Raw genomic sequence first — 21705 nt, forward strand, 5'->3', positions numbered from 1 at the left:
TACCATGTTTGAAAATCAGTAAAGGGCTTCCCTGGTGGCACAGTGGTTAAGAATCTGCCTGCCTAATGCAGGGGACACGGGTTCGATCCCTGGTCCGGGAAGATTCCACATGCTGCGGAGCAACTAGGCCTGTGCCCCTCAACTACTGAGCCTGCGCTCTAGAGCCCGTGGGCCACAACTACAGAGCACATGTGCCACAACTACTGAGCACATGTGCCACAACTACTGGAGCCCATGTACCTAGAGCCCGTGCTCCGCAACAAGAGGAGCCACTGCAGTGAGAAGCCTGTGCACTGCAATGAAGAGTAACCCCCGCTCGCCACAACTAGAGAAAAGCCCGCGCGCAGCAATGAAGACCCAATGCAGCCAAAAATAAATAAGTTAAAAAAAAGAAAATCAGTAAAAACTACCTGAGCAAATTAAGGCTGAAAACTGCTTGTTGGTGGGTTTGGGGTAATGCTATATTAGTAGACACAGTTTAGCATTTTGTTGAGCTTGTATGCATACTGTTGATTAATTCAGTAAACGTTTGAAGCTATCAGAATGGGATAGTTAAAAGATGAATGAAGCATCTCTGCTTCCAAGTTAACCAGTGAGTGTAGTGGGGGAGGGCAGGATGCAGGTAGTATAAACTGGTAGCACTGAGAAGCGAGTAAGTGACTGCTTTGGGTGGGTGATGAAGAAAGTGGTGAGTGTTGAGATGGATCTTAAGAAATGATAAGCAGTTTCCAATGAGGCCATGGAAGAGAAGAGGAGGTTCCAGGCAGGGAGAAGTTTGTGCCAAATTACAGAGATGCTTGTAAACATGGTTGTGGGTTGAAAAATTTGCTTCACAGTGTGGTAGAAGAATTGGAGGAAGTAAGTATTGAAAGCAGGGAGACAGGTTTGGAAGCCCTTGTAGTTAGAGAAGAAACGAAGTGAGCTTGAAATAAATGCTAAAGAGAATTTTTTTAATAAGAATTTTTTAATAGAAATTTCAACATAGATAAAAATAGAACAGTTTAATGAGCCTATGTATCTGTCACTCACTTTCAGCCATTATCATTGAGTGATTCATCTTGTTTCCCCTTATTCCCCTCTTCCCCATTACCACTTGTAGTGTTTTGAAGGGGAGTGAAGTTGTTTTGAGGCCCTAGGAAAGATTAATGACCAGTGGGTAAAACCATTGGGAGAGAGAGTACACTATAAGGAAGCACTCTTGGTGTATTAGAGGGGATGGATGCTTTGGAAGGTAGATAGCACCTACTTCTGGAGAAGCTCAAAGAGAGGACTGGAACTGCACTGTCCAGTATGGTAGCCACTATCCATCCACATCTGGCTATTTACATTAAAAAAAATTTTTTTTAATGTGGCCCGCATTTTAAATTTGGTTAATTTATTTTTGCCTGCACCACACGGCATGCAGGATCTTAGTCCCCCCCACCCCCACCCCAGGGATCCAACCCGTGCCCCCTGCAGTGGAAGCATGGAGTCTTAACCACTGGACCTCCAGGGAAGTCCTGCTATTTACACTTAGAATTAAGTTAATTAAAATTTTTAAAAAATCAGCTCCTCAGTCACACTAGCCATATTTCAAGTGCTCAGCCACCACATGTGCCTAGTGGCTACCATATTGGGCAACATGATTATAGAACTTTTTTTTTTTTTTTTGCGCAGTATGCGGGCCTCTCACTGTTGTGGCCTCTCCCGTTGCGGAGCACAGGCTCCAGACGCGCAGGCTCAGCGGCCGTGGCTTACGGGCCCAGCCGCTCTGCGGCACGTGGGATCCTCCCGGAACGCGGCACAAACCCGTGTCCCCAGCATCGGCAGGCGGACTCTCAGCCACTGCGCCACCAGGGAAGCCCCTAGAACTTTTTTTTTAATTCATTATAGAAAGTTCTGTTGGACAGCACTGGACTTGAGCACCCAGGATTCCTTTTTATCCGAGTCTTCTGGAGCTTTTGATATGTCTAGGTCACATCTAATTGTGCATGACTTTATGGCCAAGCCCCCTTATCCCTTCCTCGAAGTAAAACTTCATTTGAAGAGTTGTCCCTGCCCCCCCCTCGCTGCACAGTTCTAGTGTGTGCTGTAATATGAGGAAAGTAATTGTATTAGCTAACAATTATTAAGCAGTTAATAATGTGCCAGGCATTGTTCTTAAGCCAGGTTGTCTATATGGAATATCATTTAATTTTCACAACCTAATGAGAAGGTATTATTATTTTTTTGAGAACGTACTATTTTTGTCACCATTTTGTAGATCTTGAAATTAAGGCACAAAGAGCTGAAGTCATGAGGTTAAGGTCACAGAGCTAGGAAATGATAGGGCCAGAATTTGAACCCAAGGAGTTTGCAGCAAACTGAAATAAGTTCTTGTGGGGATGGTTCTTGAAACATTGATTCTAGATGATTATGTGACTGCATTAATTTGGCGGTTGTTCTGTGTGAATTTAGAGTTGCCAGCCCTCAGTTTGCTAAAAAAACTCTAGCTTTTTACTAGGTTTGGGTTGTCCTGACCTGCTCCCTACTGCCATCTTGTTTGACTCATCTTTTCAGTGAGGAAGTATTCAATAAGTATTAGTTATAGAATTTCCCTTTCTAATAAAAAGACTGAAATGGGAAGAACAAAATGACTCACCTAATTGAGCTAACTTTAAGAACTGGAATTAGATTTCTAGTTTTTAGTTAATTGTCCTTTCTCTTGACAGCTGTAGTTTTTCTGTACTATAAAGAGAAATTGAATTAGTCAATATTTGTCATAATTCACATAAATTATACTACATACTTAATTTATTCAACAATTCAGAGTACTTACTTTGTGCCAGGCTCTGTTCTAAGCCCTGGGCACTCAGTGGTGAATGAGACAGAAATGTTTGCCCTCATGAGGTATATATTCTGGAGGTGAGGGTTGGACAGAGACAGAAAGAAAATAAAGGAACATGTAATAAACAAAATTTCAGGGTTTTTTTTTTGTTTTTGTTTTGCGGTACGTGGACCTCTCACTGTTGTAGCCTCTCCCGTTGCGGAGCACAGGCTCCAGACGCGCAGGCTTAGCGGCCATGGCTCACGGGCCCAGCCGCTCTGCGGCACGTGGGATCTTCCCGGACCGGGCACGAACCTGTGTCCCCTGCATCGGCAGGCGGACTCTCAACCACTGCGCCACCAGGGAAGCCCAAAATTTCAGTTATTAAGTGCTGTAATATACTAAGTATTAGTTACTTAAGTACTAAAACAGAGTGATATAATAGTAGTTGGGGAGCTACTTTTGATGGGTGGGTCTGGGTAAGCCGCTCTGAGGAGGTGACATCTAAGTAACAAGAAGCAGTCAGCCATGTGAATATTTGGGGGAACAACATTATTACAACTCTATTGGAAGGGAGTTTGAGGTGTGTAGTATTCTTACTATGCCAAAGAGTATCAGTTGTATCCGTACAAGTAGTCTGGTTCTAGAAATTTGGATCAATGTAGTATTTTGACTGTGTACATTTGTCACCCAGGCTTGTTCAAATAGTTGTAGAAAATGGTGAATGACATGTATAGGTGCCATGTTGAAAAGTGGTGATGAATGACCAGAATGGTGAAAAATGAAAAAGTAAACAGTTTTTCAATTACGTTGTCTGTTGGCAGTACCAGTAGAAATTGCATGCCCTTTGCATTTTAGTATGCTCTCTGGTGTCCTAGTGCTTTCAGTTTCCCTTAGTCAGGGAATGTCTGAAATCTTTATAATTTATCCACAGTCCCTTCTTACTTGTTTCTTTTGCTCTCGGTGTATTGATGTTGTCCTTTGCAGCAAAAAAGTTTTAAATCTTGATCTCAAGTCCCGTTTATCTATTTTTTCATCTGTAGTTTGTGCTTTTACTGTCATATCTAAGAATCCATTGCCAAATCCATTGAAGATTTATTCTCATGTTTTTTGCCTTAAGAATTTTATAGTTTTAGCTCTTACATTTACATCTTTAATCCATTTTGAGTTAATTTTTGTATATGATATGCAGTAGGGGTCCAGATACATTCTTTTGCAGGTGGATATCCAGTTGTCCCAGCACTATTTGTGAAAATAACTAATCTTTCCCCATTGAATTGTCCTGGCACTTTTCTCAAAAATCAGTTGACCATAAATGTAAGAGTTTATTTCTGGACAGTTAATGCTATTTCATTGATCTGTATGTATGTCCTTATGCCATTACCATACTGTCTTGATTACTCTAGCCTTCCTAGATTATTTTGAAGCAATTCCTGACATCATGACATTTCTTCTGTAAATATTTCAGTATAGTATCTAAGAGAATGGAAACCATTATCACATTTTAAAAAATTAACATTAATTCCTTAGTATTTTTTAATGTCCTATTAGTTCAGGTTTTCCCTTTTTTGTCTCTTAAAAGAAAAACAAGGGCTTCCCTGGTGGCGCAGTGGTTGAGAGTCCGCCTGCCGATGCAGGGGACACGGGTTCGTGCCCCGGTCTGGGAGGATCCCACGTGCCACGGAGCGGCTGGGCCCGTGAGCCATGGCTGCTAAGGCTGCACGTCTGGAGCCTGTGCCCCGCAGCAGGAGAGACCACAACAGTGAGAGGCCTACGTACTGGGAAAAAAAAACAAAACAAAACTCCTTTACTGAGGTATAATTAACACACAGTAAAATTCACCAATTTTAAGTGTATAATATGAATTTTTAACTTCACATTTATTTGGTTATAATTTACATACCATCAATTTCAATTTTTTTTAATACTATATTTATTTATTTATTTTTGGCTGTGTTTGGGTCTTCGTTAAGGTGCGTGGGCTTCTCACTGCAGTGGCTTCTCTTGTTGCAGAGCATGGGCTGTAGGTGCGCAGGGTACAGAAGTTGCAGCATTGCAGGCTCTGTAGTTGCAGCACGTGGGCCCTAGAGTACAGGCTCAGTAGTTGTGGTGCACGGGCTTAGTTGCCCTGTGGCATGTGGGATCTTCCTAGACCAGGGATCGAACCTGTGTCCCCTGCATTGGCAGGTGGATTCTTAACCACTGCACCACCAGGGAAGTCCCTCAATTTTTTTTTTTTTTAAGTTTAAGTTTTACGGTTTCTTTGGATCTGCCTTTAGTTTGAGGGGGGGTGTGGCAGGTTTTTTGAGGTATAATTTACGTACAGTAAACTCGTTTAGTGTAAAGTTCTTTTAGTTTTGACAAATGTGTATAGTCATGTTGTCAGTAACACAATTAAGATATACTACCCTATAAAGTTCCCTCTTGTGCCTTTATATTAATTAAATCCCCTCCCTTGACCCTCAGCCCTTAGAATCATTGATCTGATTTCTACATCTGTAGTGCCTTTCCAGAATGTTATGTAGATGGAATCATGGATTATGTAGCTTTTGGTGTCTGGCTTCTGCTTAGTCAGTAAGCACAGTGCTTTTGAAATTCATCCATGTTGTGTGTAGCATGTATCAGTAATTTGTAACTTTATAACCAAGAAGTATTCCATTGTTAAGGAAATGCTACCACAGTTCGTGCATTCATTCACTAGGTAGTGGACATTTGGGTTGTTTTCAGTTTTGGGTTATTATGAATAAACTAGCTGCTAACATTCATATTCATTCCTCTTGTATAATTACCTAGGAATGGGGTTGCTGGATTTTAAAAGCATGTTAAACTTTATAACATACTGCCAAACTCTTTTCCAAAATGGCTGTACTATTTTCCATTTCCACCAGCAGTGTATGAGAGTTTCAGCTTCTTGGTATCCTCACTAGCAGTTGGTATTGTCAGTCTTTAATTTTACCCAGTAAATCTTATTTGGTTAAATGACTGTATAAGACTTTTTTCCCATTTATTGGGCTATTTGTCTTTTTAAAAAATATTTATTTATTTATGGCTGCGTTGGGTCTTTGTTACTGCATACGGGCTTCCTCTAGTTGTGGAGAGCAGGGGCTATTCTTCATTGCGGTGCATGGGCTTATTATTCTCTTGATGCAGAGCATGGGCTGTAGGCACACTGGCTTCGGTAGTTGTGGCTCGTGGGCTCTAGAGCACAGACTCAGTAGTTGTGGTGCTTAGTTGCTCTGCGGCATGTGGGATCTTCCCGGACCAGGGATCGAACCCGTGACCCCTGCATTGGCAGGCAGATTCTTAACCACTGTGCCACCAGGGAAGTCCGGGCTATTTGTCTTATTAATAAGCTTTCTGTATAGTCTGGGTAGAAGTCCATTATCAGACATATTTTGCAAATACTTCCTTGTCTGGGGATTGGCTTTTTATTTTCCTAACAGTGTCTTTTAAAAAATTCTTTATTGGAGTATAGGTTTTTTTTTAATACCGATAACATACATTTTACCATCCAAACCATTTTTTTACAAAAATATATTTATTTGGCTGTGCCGTGTCGTAGTTGTGGCACTCGGGATCTTCATTGCTGCATGGGGGATCTTTTAGTTGTGGCATGTGGTATCTTTAGTTGTGGCCTGCAAACTCTTAGTTTCGGTATGTGGAATCTAGTTCCCTGCCCAGGGATCAAACCCAGGCCCTCTGCATTGGGAGCGTGGAGTCTTAGCCACTGTACCACCAGGGAAGTACCCCGGAGTATAGTTGATTTACAATGTTGTGTTAGTGTCAGGTGTACAGTGAAGTGAATCAGTTATATTGAATACATATACATATATCCACTCTTTTTTAGATTCTTTTCCCATATAGGCCATTACTTAACAGTGTCTTTAAAAGCACAGAATATTTTAAAATTTGATGAAGTCTGATTTGTCAGTTTTTTGCTTTTATGGTTTATATTTTTTCTGTCTTCTCTGAAACCTTTGCCTAACCTGAGGTCATAAAGATTTACAACTACCATATGATCCAACAGTTCCACTTCTAGGCATTTATCCAAAGAAAATGAAAACACTTGAAAAGATATATGTACCACATGGTCATTGCAGCATTATTTACAATAACCAAGGTAAGGAAACAATCTAAGTGAAATATACGTATAAAATGGAATATTACTCAGTCATAAAAGAGAACGAAATGTTGCTGTTTGCAACAACATCGATGGACCTCAAGAGTGTATTGCTAAGTGCAGTAAGTCAGACACAGAAAGACATATTGTAGGATCTCTCATATATGTGGTTATCTTAAAAAAAACAAACTAAAAAACCAAGCTCATAGATACAGAGAGCAGATTGATGATGGCCATAGGCAGGGGGTGGGGGAGTGGGAGAAATTTTTTTTTTAACTTTTATTTAAACCTTTTATGATTAGGTCATTGATCCATTTCGAGTTAGCCTTGCTAAGCTTTCTTCTAGTAGGGTTTTTTTGGTAGATTCTCTGCATAATAATCATGTTGTCTTTTATTAAAGACAGTTTTCCTCCTTCTTGTCCAAACATTGTGCCTTTTATTTCTTTTTCTTACATTATTACGTAAGCTAGAAACTCCAGTTCGAGTGTCTTATCATTTTATTTTTCTTTTACAATTTGTTCTAATGAGTGCTCACATGAGGTTCACAAGTTGTTTGCTATGTCTCAGGTCTATTTTAATCTACAGTTTACCTTACCTCTTCATCATTTTATGCTGGGTGCTTTTGATTTGGTGGTCACTACAAAGTCCTTGTCTTTCTGGAACTTGCTCATAGTATTGTCATCAAATGTACATTAGTAAAATACCTTGATTTTTTTTTTCCCCCCCGAATAGGTGAATCAACCTCAATTGAATTGCATTGTAGAACCTAAAAATAATTAAATGAGAGCAAGAGTACTTTCATGACATTTCTCAATTATGTGTACATTAAACTTCCGTGGAAAGTATATAGTGCTAGTAAGTTTCTTGTAGAAGTACTAAGTTTGTGTAAAACAGTAGTAGACTTTATTATTTTTTTTAATTAATTAATTTAGGCTGTGCTGGGTCTTCATTGTGGCGCTCGGGCTTCTCCAGTTGCAGTGCAACGGCTGCAGAGCTCGCAGGCTTAGTTGCGGTATCGTGGGATCTAAGTTCCCCGACCAGGGATCGAACCTGGGGCCCCTGCATTGGGAGTGCGGGGTCTTAACCACTGGACCACCAGGGAAATCCCCAGTAGACTTTATTTTTAGCTTGCACTTATTGACATTGCAGCCACATTTTTTCAGTTCAGAGGTCAGCAAATTCTGCTTGTAATGACCCAGATATTTTAGGCTTTATGAGCCATGTAACTTCTCTGTTGCATATTGTTCTTGGCTTTTTTTTTTTTTTTTTTAACGCTTTAAGAACTTAAAACCATATTCACTCAAAGCCCAGACAAAAACAGGTTTGTGGGCTGTAGTTTGCTGATGCTTGATTTAGAGAATTATTACAGATGGTCCCTGACTTAGGACGGTGCAAAAACAGTAAGCGTTCAGTAGACACCCTATTTCGAATTTTGAATTTTGATCTTTTCCCAGATTAGCTTTATGTGGTATGATACTCTCATGATGTTGGTCAGTGGCAGCGAGCTGCAACCACATGATTATGAGTGGTAAGCACTTACAACCATTCTGTACCCATATAATCACAATGGTTTTCACTTTCAGGACAGTGTTCAGTAAGTTACATGGAATCTTCAACACTTTATTATAAAATAGGCTTTGTGTTAGATGGTTGTACCCAACTGTAGACTAATATAAGTGCTCTGAGCACATTTAAGGTAGGCTAGGCTAAGCTATGATGATCGGTAGGTTAGGTATATACATGTATTTTCCACTTTCAGCTTACACCATGGGTTTATCAGGACGTAATCCCATCATAAGTTGAGGAAGATCTTTACTTTGAAAGCTTTCATGTTCATTTTTTTCTTTCTTCTTTGACTGGGCTTGTTAATTCATTAAATATTTATTGTGTACTATCATATGTGAGGCACAGTTCCTCTGTGCTAATTTTGGTAGATGGTAGAAAGATGGACAAGATCCTGTCTGCCAGTCTTGGTTATTTAGCTTTCATTTCATCCACGAGCTCCTGACCGAGGCCACAAATGGGTTTTGAAATCCAGGAGTTTCTTTGGCTATGTGATATGCCTTTTCGGATGGCATCTGCTCTGGTACCTTCTAATTTTCTCAAAGGTGTTGGCTGCTGACCTCACCGTTTTCTCTAGTGTGGGGCTGTGACTCCCTGGAGGAGCCATCATTATTTGCTTTGCACAAAAGCACCATGTTATCAGGTGATGACCCTGAGTAGTGGGTATATGATAGGTTTACTGGTAACTATAATGCAGAGCAGATTATGCTAAATTCCAGTCTAGAGAGTTGAAGAGAGCACCATGTATTTGATTGGTATGGCATAATCCAAGGGAGGCTTCTTGAAAAGGTGGCATTTAAGGCTGGGCAAGTTTTTTTATTACAAAAATTTAAAGATACTTTAGACAAGTAGATAGAAGTTAATGAATCATTCACAGTTCCTAATTTTAAAAAATTTTGTTTATAAATGACTTTAGAGTTATAGAAAAGTTGCAACAATTGTGCAAAGAATTCTTCTATACTCTTCACGTATATTCTCCAAGGAACTTTTCACTGCATTTTTTTCATTTTCTCTCTCATTAAAATTAATATATACGTATATAATTAATATAAAATTTAAATAGTTTTATTAAACATATGAGAGACATGGTGCCCCTTAGTTCTAAATACTTCAGAGTGTATTTCCTAATAACAAGGATATTCTCTTACAAAACCACAGTACAATTGTCAAAATAAGGAAATTAATATTGTGCCAAATTATTATCTGTTGACCTTATTCAGATTTTACTAATTGGTCTTCTAATGTTCTTTACACACCCCCGCCCCCCCAAAAAAAAATCTGGTCTAAGAACCAATCCAGGTTTATATGTTACATTCAGTTGTCATGTCTTGTTGGTCTCCTTTAATCTGAAGTAGTTTCTTAGTCTTTTGTGATTTGACACTCTGATATTGCAGGTTGTTTTGTAGAATGTCCCTCAGCTAGGGTTTGTCTGATGTTTCCTCATGATTAGATTCAGTTTATACATTTTTGGCGAGAATACTGCAGAAGTGATGCATGTGTTCTCATTGCCTGAGAGGAGGTGAATGATGTACATTTATCCCATTGCTCATGCTGTTAACTTTGGTCACTTGATTAGGATGGTGCTGGGCTCCTTTTCTATAAAATTATTTTTCACTTTGTCATTAATCAGTATCTTGTGATGAGTTGCTTTGTGATTATGTAAATACCCTGTTTCTACTTTACTAGATTAGCATCCATTTGGTGATTTTTTTTTTTTTTTTTTTTGCGGTACGCGGGCCTCACTGTTGTGGCCTCTACCGTTGCGGAGCACAGGCTTCAGACGCGCAGGCTCAGCGGCCATGGCTCACGGGTACAGCCGCTCCACGGCATGTGGGATCTTCCCGGACCGGGGCACGAACCTGTGTCCCTTGCATCGGCAGGCGGACTCTCAACCACTGCGCCACCAGGGAAGCCCTCATTTGGTGATTTTTGCCTGAAACAGTTATTACTGTGGTGGTTACCAAATGGTATCCTTCTAATTCCATCATTCCTTCTACATTTATTAGTTGGAGTTTAGTTGTCAGGTTGATAGTATGACAAGGAAATGGAGCATGAGACAACTCTCTAGGTGAAGGAGCAGGGCTCTGGGTCAGTATGGTACAGATAATTTCTGTGAAGAGTTCATCTCCAGTGGCCCAGGACTTATGTGAAAATGGCACACAGAGTCCAGTTGGAATGCTTCTTCCTTCTTCCTGATGAGTTGACCTTTTTATCATTTTAAAATATCCCTCTTTATCTCTAGTGATATTTTTTGTTGTTGTTTTAAAGCCTATGTTGTCTGATATTAGTATACCCACTCTAGCTTTCTTGTTCGCATGCTATGTCTTTTTCCATCTTTTTACTTTCAATCTATTTATATCTTTCAGTCTAAAGTATCTCTTTTATAGACAGTTTGTAGTTGGATCTTCTTTTTTTTTTTTTTAAAATCAAGTAAGCCTATGTTAAGCAATGATTTTACCAATTTACTCTCAGTTGCCTTTGACCACAGTCTGCACTATTTTTGAGAGCACCCTTAGGCATGAACTTCTCTACACACTGTTGCAAGTGAATTTCATTTGGAGCTTACCTTTTTTAAAAAATTTTATTTTTTTATGTTTGTTTGTTTGTTTATGGCCCCTGTGTGGCTTACAGGATCTTAGTTCCCTGACCAGGGATCGAACCCGGGCCCTTGGCAGTGAAAGTGCAGAGTCCTAACCACTGGACCGCCATGGAATTCTCTGTTCTTTTTAATTGTGGTAAAATATACATAACGCGAAAGTTACTGTTTTAACCATTTTTAAATGTGTGGTTCACTGTAGTTAAGTACATTCCAGTTGTTGTACTAGTACCACCTCTATTAAGTTCTAAAACGTTTTCACCCCCAAAGGAAGCCCTATACACATTAAGCATTTGCTTCTAATTCCAACAGTCCCCCAGCCCCTGGGATCTACCATTCTACTTTCTATTTCTATGAATTTGAGTACTCTGTGTATCTTACATAAGTAGAATCATGTAATAGTTGCCCTTTCGTGTATGTTTTATTTCACTTTGCATGTCTTCAAGATTCATTCATGTTGTAGCATGTATCAGAACTTCATTTAAGACTGAATAATATTCCATTGTATGGATGGTACCACATTGTGTTTATACATTCGTCAGTGGACATTTGGTTTTTTTCCCACCTTTTGCCTTTTGTGAATAAAGCTGCTATGAACATTGGTGTACAAATATATGTTAAAATCTCTGCTTTCAATTATTTTGGGTATACATTCAGAAGTGAGATTCCTGGATCATGTGGTAATTCTATGTTTAGTTTTTTGAGGAACTGCCATACTATTTTTCACAGTAGCTGCACAGTTTTGCATTCCTAGAAACTGTACAAGAGTTCTAGTTTCTCCACATTTTTGTCAACACTTGTTATTTTCTGTTTATAATAGCCATTGTTTGTTTATAATAGCCATCATAGCTCATTGTGGTTTTGATTTGAATTTTCCTAATTACTAGTGTGATTTGAGCATCTTTTAATGTACTTATTGGCCAACTCTATAAACTTCTTTGGAGAAATGTCTGTTCAAGTCTTTTGCCCATTTTTGAACTGAGTTGTATGGTTTTTTTTGATGTCGAGTTGTAGGAGTTTTTTTTTTTTTTTTTGCGGTACACGGGTCTCTCACTGTTGTGGCCTCTCCCGTTGTGGAGCACAGGCTCCGGACGCGCAGGCTCAGCGGCCATGGCTCACGGGCCTAGCTGCTCTGCGGCATGTTGGATCTTTCCAGACCGGGGCACGAACCCATGTCCCCTGCATCAGCAGGCGGACTCTCAACCACTGCGCCACCAGGGAAAGCCCTGTAGGAGTTCTTTATGTATTCTAGATATTAACCCGTTATGAGATATGTGCAGGTATTTTCTACTGTTCTGTGGGTTGTCTTTTTACACTCTGATACTGTTTTTTGCACAAAAGTTTTTAATTTTGATGAAATCCTTTTTATACATATTTTTTCTTAGGTTGTATGCCTTTGGTGTCACAGTTAATAAATTATTGCCAAATTCAAGGCCATGAAGATTTTCCCTTTTTTTTTTTCCTTAAGAGTTTCATAGTTTTAGCTCTTAGCTCTTAAATTTAGGTCTTTGGCTCCTTTTTGGGGGGGGGGGGTTGCTGCGTTGGGTCTTAGCTGCGGCAGGTGGGATCTTTCATTGCAGCGTGCAGGCTTCTCTGTAATTGTGGTGCATGGGCTATGTTGCCCCGCAGCATGTGGGATCTTGGTTCCCTGACCAGGGCTCAAACCTGTGGCCCCTGCATTGGATGGTGGATTCTTAACCACTGGACCACCAGAGAAGTCCCCAGAATCATTTGTTGAAGAGACCTTCCTTTGAATGATCTTGACCCCCTTGTTAATAATCAATTGCCCGTAAATATGAGGGTTTATTTCTGGGCTCTGTATTCTATGCCGTTGGTTTTTATGTCTGTCCTTAGGCCAGGACCACACTGTTTCAATTACTGTAGCTTTGTGATGAGTTTTGAAATTGGGAAGCCACACTTTGCTTTTGATTTTTGTGTACCTTTAAATGTTATAATTTTTCCTGCACATTTTGTTTTCTTCACATGCCATTATTTGTTGAAGGAACTGTCATCTCTTAAGTGAAATTTACCACATCCTGGATTTTACGGACTTGTAACCTTATGGTATCAGTTAACTTACTCTTCTACCCAATGTTCCCTCTAAACTGGTAGATAAATACACTTGATTAAATCCAGGCTTCCATTGTGTCATATCTGAAGGCTTTTTTTTTTTTTGACTTAAGGAAATTGTAAAAAGCAAGAAGAATGATATAATGAACCCCTGCACACCCATCACCTGGCTTCAGCAGTTACCAACTCATGCCAGTCTTTTTTCATTTATAACCCCGTCTATTTTCTCCCTCCTGTATTATTTTGAAGCAATATGAACTCTTTATTATTATTTTTGTAAATTTCTTTATATTAATTTGGCATTTTGATTCACATTTTAACCTCATGTTCAGTGGTTATTGGAAATTTAGAATCCTGGATATTGTTGTTTTGCTAAATCTGATCTGTCACATTATAGGTATATTTAGGACTAGGATATGACCTTAGCTTTTTTTGAGAGTCTTTTTTTTTTTTTTTTTTACTGTATGAAATATTAGAATGCTTTTCCTGAAATACTAAAGGAAAAGAGTAAAAGTCAAGCATAATCTGAGTGGATCCAAAAAAGAAAAAAACAAGAATGAACGTGGGCTTTACCAGTTTCAGAGAATGTTACTGTGGTATGCTAACATTCCCTTTGGGTGTCCACCCACCTGGTAGATTAGTGGAAATCAGTGGTTTCTATACTGATTTTGTACGTTTATACCACTCTGAGTCTTTTATTTTCCTTACTGACCAGTTTGTTCTACTAAGTAAACAGGATTGATTCAAAGATACAACTGTACAATCAATTAAAAAATAATGTGACTTCTGTAATGGAGTTTTATGTTTTAAATTTTTTCGCGGGCCTCTCTGTTGTGGCCCTCCTGTTGTGGAGCACAGGCTCCGGACGCACAGGCTCAGCGGCCGTGGCTCACAGCCCTAGCCACTCCACGGCATGTGGAATCTTCCCGGACCAGGGCACGAACCCATGTACCCTGCATCGGCAGGCGGACTCTCAACTACTGCGCCACCAGGGAAGCCCGTATTTTAAATTCTTTTAAATAGCATTGTGGGGATGCTGCATAAGTTTAAGGGCACTTAATTCGTGTCATTTGTTTAAGTCTTTTAACTGTGGCATCACAGCAACCACTAGGATAAGATAAAATGGCAAGACTTAGCCATTTTTTAGTCTTTGACGGAACTTCCCTGGTGGTCCAGTGGCTAAGACTCCACGCTCCCAATGCAGGGGGCCAGGGTTCAATCTCTGGTCAGGGAACTAGATCCCACATGCCGCAAGTAAGAGTTCGCACGCCACAACTAAAGATCCCACACACGGCAACGAAGATCCCACACGCCACAACTAAGACCCAGCGCAGCCAAACAACAAACAAACAAATAAATAAAATCTGTTTGTCTTTGGCTGCAGACTACAAATAAATAGAAAAACAGTACATTCAAATGGTATTTAAAAGATGTAGAAATTGGGTTAGGCTTTATTGTCAAGTTCATTCCTTGTGATACAATGTCAGAAAGGCAACATAATCTAGAAATGAAAAGTCTATACTTCGGATCACCTGGTTTAAATACCAGCTCTGCTGCTCTTGAACTGGATGATTTTGGTCAAGATATTTAGCTGCTAAGGTACAGTTTCCTTACCTGTAAAGTAGGGGAGAGATTTGACATAATGCTTACCATAGTGTCTGGTTTGTCATGTTTTATAAATGATAAATTATTGGTCATATTCCTTAAGAATAAGGAATTTATCTGTGCTGTGTGAGAGGTAGAATGTTAGAAGTGGAAGGAATCTCAGGTGATTTGATTGAAGACATTATTTTCTGTCTTCTTTTTTTTCTTTTGGCCGTGCCACACGGCATGTGGGATATTCCCCGACCAGGGATTGAACCTGCGCCCCCTGCTTTGGGAGCACGGACTCTTAACCACTGGACCACCAGGGAAGTCCAAAGACATTACTTTCTAGATGAGAGAAGGTAAATGAGAGTTGGAGACAGTCAGCTGACATCGGATTGCTAATATCAGTACCGCTTTTCTGAGAATTGGCACCATTCATACTGCTGGGCTTTTTCACCTGAATTGTGCTTCTCTTTGAATGTTTGAAGTTTGTGGCTTTATTTGAGTGTTGTGATTATTTTATTAGAATGAGATTACAATACTGTTACTCAAGAGTAACTAATTTTACTTTATTAATTTTTTTATCATTTCATAAAGGGCCTAATTTTTTCCATTGGAGCAAGCCTTACAGTGTATTATGTTTTCTAAGTTCACTTGAAAATAGAGTTCATGTTACTGGAAATTAGTTGACAACTGATGTTGGTGTACTGCACTGTTTCAGAGGGAGGGGTTTGGCAGGGAAAGGCACTTGTTATATAGATCCTGACAGAGGCACTTATTATTTAAAGTGAAAGTTCTTTGAATGATTCAACTTATTTTCAAATATCTATCTGCAGTTGTAAACACAGTACCTATTTTTAGAGGTGAGGGAAAAATATGGGCGGTAACTTGATGTTAGTCAAATATGTCAGTTAAATCAGGAATAGAATCTATATTTTGCTCCTGGGTAGCTTTTTATAACAGAGTGAGTGGTTACTTTTGGAGTAGAGATTATTATATTTGGTATTGGTTATTTCTTTAAATAGGTTGTTTTTATTTTTACTTTATTTCATTTTGATTGTGGTCACATTTCTTTCCTCCTTCCTCCCTCACTTGACCCCTACCTGTTCTGGGCCTCTGAGCCAGCAAAGCGCAGCGAGAGTCGTACTTATGTAGCCTTTATACTTAATATTAGATGAGCCCTCCCCACAGATAGCCTGTGTGTTTTTGGATGGAATTATAAGATATTTTAAATTTGAAAAAAATTTTTAGCTTGTTTAGCCTGTTGAATTTCATAAATATAACATTTAATCTTTTCAGAGGCCGAAACAGTAGCAAAGGACTGCCTCAATCTACGGTGAGTAACTTTAATGTTACTTGTTTGGAAAAATTGATAACTAAAATGTGATTTCTAAACCACAGACCAAAAGCCAAGGCCAAAAAATAATAAATAAATTGTCTTCTATCTCAGATAACCTTTGCAGATTAATATGGTTAGCTGTAAGACCATTAGCTATATCAATTGGTTTTTTTTTTAAATATAAATTAATTTATGGCCGTGTTGGGTCTTCGTTGCTGTTCACAGGCTTTCTCTAGTTGCAGTGAGCCGGAGCTACTCTTCGTTGTGGTGCATGGGCTTCTCGTTGTGGTGGCTTCTGTTGTTGCAGAGCGTGGGCTCTAGGCGTGCGGGCTTCAGTAGTTGCAGCGTGTGGGCTCAGCAGTTGTGGCTCGCAGGCTCTAGAGTGCAGGCTCAGTAGTTGTGGCACATGGGCTTAGTTGCTCTGCGGCATGTGGGATCTTCCCGGACCAGGGCTCGAACCCGTGTCCCCTGCATTGGCAGGCAGATTCTTAGGACTTCCACCTGCCACCAGGGAAGTCCTATCTGTTGTTTTTTAATGATGACTCTATGTGTAAAATGCAGAATTATCTGTAAATTATATTTTTATTTTTCATGCTTAATCATAACAACTCATTTGTTCTTTTATAAATGACTAAAGGCAAATATAAATGATCAATGAGGTAAATGGAACACTGGGACTGGAGTTTTCAAAACTTTGGGGTTTTGTTTTTGAAATAATGTGCTTTTATTTCTTTCATTTTTCTCCCTTGGAAAAGGGCCTTCTGGTTTTAAATTTTGGAATTTTATCAGTGAAATTAAGCTGGGCACAAAGGACAGAAGGTGCAAGTTCCACAAGATGCAAGAAATATAAATGAGAAGCTGTCACTATTTTTTGAGACTTCACCTTTATTGTGGACAGATTTTCTTCTTTAGAATCAGGACACATGCTTATGTAGTGTGTAATAAGGAGTGATGTGGTTTATTAGACCTTAGAGCAATATCATTGATTCAGATATGCTAAGAGAAGATAGTCAAGGGTCTTCTACAGAGGTTCCCCTTCTACCCCATTTATTTTATTTTTTTAAGCATAGGATTGATTGATTGATTGATGGCTGCATTAGGTCTTCGTTGCGGTGCACAGGCTTCTCATTGCAGTGGCTTCTCTTGTTACGGAGCACGGGCTATAGGTGCGCAGGCTTCAGTAGTTGTGTTTCGTGGTCTCCAGAGCTCAGGCTCAGTAGTTGTGGCACATGGGCTTAGTTGTTGTGTGATATGTGGGATCCTCCTGGACCAGGGCTGGAACCCGTATCCCCTGCATTGACAGGTGGATTCCCAACCACTGCGCCACCAGGGCAGTCCCTACCCCATTTATTTTTTAAGGTATATTTAACCCTATTTAGTGTACAGTTCTGTGAGTTTTGATGTATACAATTGTGTAACCACCACCACAGTCAAGGTAATAGAACAGTTTATCACCTCCAGAAATCCCTCATGCCAGTTTGTAGTGAATCCTACTCTTCAGTCATTGACCTGTCTTCTGTTCCTGTGGTTTTGTCTTTCCTCATATATGGAAGTTCACTTTTGATTTTTTGTATCATGTATAGTCAAAACATTGTTAGTTGTTATGACTGATTTCACTTTTGAAAACTTACACTCCATAAGGAGGCAAAAGATTGTAGTAAACCAAATCTCCCTTTAATGACTGTAAGATATTATAAACCTAACTAAATATTTTGTAACAAAAGAAGTGTTAACTTTAATATATATACAGAGATAAATAATGAGTGCCAATAATGTTTTTTCTTAATATTCCAGATTTCTTTTGATGGAATCTATGCAAATATGAGGATGGTTCATATACTTACATCAGTTGTTGTAAGTTATCAGAGTATTGGGGAGAAACTGCCTTGTGAGTGGAATAAAATAATTTCATGAAGTTAAAATGTGAATGATTCTCAAAGTAACATTTCTTAGGTCATGTTTAATCAGTATGACTAGAAAACAGATGAGAACTCTATTCAAGCCATTGCAACTCACTATAAAAGTGTTCTTGTTAACCCTGCTGTGTACGAAATAATGTTACTAGTTGATTGTCCTTACTGCATTATTTTGTCGCTTAATAAAACTGGAGTCAAAAATACTAAATTTCACTATTTAAACTTATACTGCAGACTCTGAGCAAGGCCTCCTGAAGAATTTTGAGAATTTGGTGTATTGTTAATGTTTTAAAATTTTTTATTCTGTCAGTGGTTACGTAATATGTTGAATGAAGCTATTAAAAAGTAAAATGAAAGCAGTTATCCCCCATGACTTCATAGCACAGTGTTTCTTTGATAAATTAATTGTATGTTTTTAGGGATCCAAATGTGAAGTACAAGTGAAAAACGGAGGTATATATGAAGGAGTTTTTAAAACATACAGTCCTAAGGTAATTTTTACTTTTTTTCTTTTTTTTAAATGTAAACCCCCTTGAATCATCAACTACTGTATATGTTTGTATGACTTCCTTGTAGTGTTTATTAGTTTCTGATTTAGCAATTTATAGTTGTGAGGCAGGTATGTTTGTCACATTTTCATGCATAGTACTTTACTTTTAATGCGCTGTTTAAAACCACTTTGAATGATTTCGCTCTTCAGTTTCAAGTACTGATTACTTTATAGACGGGTTTGTGTATTCAAAAAGACTTCTTGCTCTTTGTGCTTATTAAAATATTTTTGCCTTTGCAAGTATTATGGACTAGAAGAGTGGTCTGGCGTTTCATTGTTTTCCTCTTTACCACTATTGTGCTTAAGACAGACCATGGTAGTAAAGACCAACTTTTAGATGAGAGGATTTTTGAATATTGGAATAGATAGTAGACCATATTTCTGAGAAAAAGGTATGATTATAAGGATGTCTTGAGATAATTTTTTACCAAAGGCATATAAGAAATAGTACCTTGATGTGCTAAAGTATTCTTGTCAGATTTTATTTTATAAATGTTTTGAATATTTACTTATGTTATTCTTCCTAGTGTGATTTGGTACTTGATGCTGCGCATGAGAAAAGTACAGAATCCAGTTCGGGGCCAAAACGTGAAGAAATAATGGAGAGTATTTTGTTCAAGTGTTCAGATTTTGTTGTGGTACAGTTTAAAGATATGGACTCCAGTTATGCAAGAAGAGGTGAGTTTTGATTTCCTAAATATGCTTCATGGTTTATTAGATATATTCAGGCAAAGACTCGCTGCACTAATCATACAGACTTTTCTTTTTTCTTTCTTTCTTTTTTTTTTTTCAAGAAATAAGAACTTTTTTGATTAAGACAAATGGAAATTTTAATGGACTTTTTTGATTAAGAGAAATGGAAATTTTAATGCACTTTTGCTGGAAAATATTTAAAACCTCGGGGGAAGATTCCTTGGTACTTTTGGTAGGATGAATAATGAGAGTTTGTATTCTATTAAAAAATAGTTTGTAAAGAATTTTCTAAAGTTTTATGATCAAGAATGCTACTGATTATACTCAACTAAAAATTTCTTGTCCCATTTGACTTAGTGTTTTAGCTTATATGTTTTTAGTTTTATAATGTTTATAAATAATAGTTACAGTTCTACTATGCTTATTGTTCTATAAATAGTTTTCTAAGTTGTAAAGAAATCAAAGCACAGGGCTAAGGGAGAAAGGCAGAGAGCTATGGATAGAAAATGATTGTCTAATGAAGTTGAAAAACGTAAAGAAGTAGAACATGTATACTGGAAGAAACATTCAGAGTATGGGACTATGTTTTAAGAATATAAAAGTGGTGATGCAGTTATGTTAAAATTTAGTCTGTTTCAGGTGTCTGTTGAGGAGGAAGATATGGGAATTGCTGTTACTCATTTGGAGAACATACTATGCAGTATTGAGTGTTCAATAACACATTGAAAGGCTCTCCTGAGCAATTTTGAAATTCGTTCTAAAATTCTCAAATGATTTTTTTTGGGGTGGGGTTCAAATTCTGTAGTCATTTCTATTGCAAATTATAACAGCAGTTCTTGATTTTCATTATTCAGTCTATACCAACAGTTGTTTTCATTGTTGCACTGATTATGCTGTTATTTAGAAATTACAAGCCTCCAGAAAGTTAAAGTCTTTCTCTTGGACCTCTTAATAAGGTTTCACTTTTAGTTAGATTGCTTTTTCAGAAGCTGGCCAGGCTAGATACTCTGTAGCTGCTTTTGCATTGCTGATGAAAGCACTGTGTTTTGATCTTGTGTTTTCCTAAATGTCTGTGTCTTTGATTCACAACTCTTTGTCTAAGAGTCCTTCAGTGGCCTGTACAAGGAAACAAGTCTGTTTTTAGCGACTGCCTTTGGAGTTGATTATGTTTATGTCCAGGAGCACAAAATTATTTATATTTATACTTATACTATTGAAGTATTTCACTGTTTTAAATTTAAAAAGTGACTTGGATCATAAGTCAAAAGGAAAAATAAAATTTTAGTTGAATTTATCACTTAGCACTCTGGAAAAAGTATTGGCAACAACAGCAACAGATGTTCCCTGGTCTATTGGGTACCAGGCCATTTAGCTAAAAGCCATTCACAGTATGCTTTGGTTTTTGTTCTTAAAGGTAATTGGCATTTCCCAAGTTTGGAAAGGTAAATATTGCTTGAAGACATGTATGGTATCCATCCCATTCATTGATCCCATTAAAAATTAATGTCTTTAAATTTTTACTTTATTTTATTATTTTATTATATCTTTATTTCTCAGGTAATGTGTGTTTATTGTAGAAAGCCAAGAAAATGCAAATCAGAGCAACAGCTTTGACAGTGTTCAGTACACTCGTAAGGGGATGGATGTATTTTACTATGTACATAAATAGTTTTTTTGATGAGGACATCTAGTAGTGGAGTAATTTCAGGTATTTTATTTAAAGACTGTAGTGGTTTAGTGAATTATACAATTCTGTCCAGTGCATAGTATCCTGAAAATAGTATTAAGTCATGTGTTTAGGATTTCAGTTCTCTTAATCCTGATTCTTAACACTATCCTGGCAGAAGTTGCCTTTATAAAAGTATTAGTTTGGAAATACTATAGAGAAAAATTTTTTAGAGTAATTAATTGGCATAATTTATTGTGAAAATTAAGGCACTTAGTACTGCTTTTAGATTTATATTATTTTGTGTTAAACACATACTCATATTTCTAGTCTCCTTGAGTAAAGGAAGGTAGGATTTAACTAGTGATTCTTAGTGCTGGTTTCACATTTTAGTCTCCATGGGTTTTAAAAATTGCCTAGTTCTCACTTTTGGAGATTCTGATTTCATTGTAATTAGCCTGGGTGAGGGTCTGAGTATTTGATTCTGAGGTGTAGTCAGGCATGTGAGCCGTGAGTTTCATATGATAAGATCCTAGGAATGGCTCTGTTCTGGAGGTCATGAGGATTTGTACTTTCTTTCCTTACCTCACAGTGCCCTTTCTGTCTCAGAATTGTAGATTATCTTGAATAGTCCCCACTGGTATCAGTTTGATACCACTTTGCTATGTTTTAAATGGGTAGATGGATTGAGGGCTTTTTTTTTAAGGATTAATGGAAGTGAATGAGTGATAAGAACAAAAAAACTAATATTACATCGTAGCTTCCTAAAAGAAGAGGGAAATTTGTTTCCTTTCTGAGCTTTTATCTTATAATTCTGTTC

General features: G+C 38.1%; 1 protein-coding gene across 27 annotated transcripts in view; it reads left to right on the top strand.

Moving 5' to 3' along the window:
- Positions 1-21705, top strand: part of ATXN2 (ataxin 2) — a 127508-nt gene that overhangs the window by 17067 nt on the left and 88736 nt on the right. For all 27 annotated transcript variants that reach the window (XR_011376680.1, XR_011376679.1, XR_009566552.2 and 24 more), the window contains exons 2-5: positions 16021-16057; positions 17855-17914; positions 18396-18467; positions 19054-19204. Coding sequence is in view for 15 of the 27 variants with exons in the window: in XM_030860336.3 (XP_030716196.1) it covers positions 16021-16057; positions 17855-17914; positions 18396-18467; positions 19054-19204 (320 nt within the window). In the remaining 12 variants the exon portion in view is untranslated. The remainder of the gene's footprint in view (positions 1-16020; positions 16058-17854; positions 17915-18395; positions 18468-19053; positions 19205-21705) is intronic.

This window comes from Globicephala melas, chromosome 13, assembly GCF_963455315.2.
Source record: "Globicephala melas chromosome 13, mGloMel1.2, whole genome shotgun sequence".
Taxonomy (NCBI): domain Eukaryota; kingdom Metazoa; phylum Chordata; class Mammalia; order Artiodactyla; family Delphinidae; genus Globicephala; species Globicephala melas.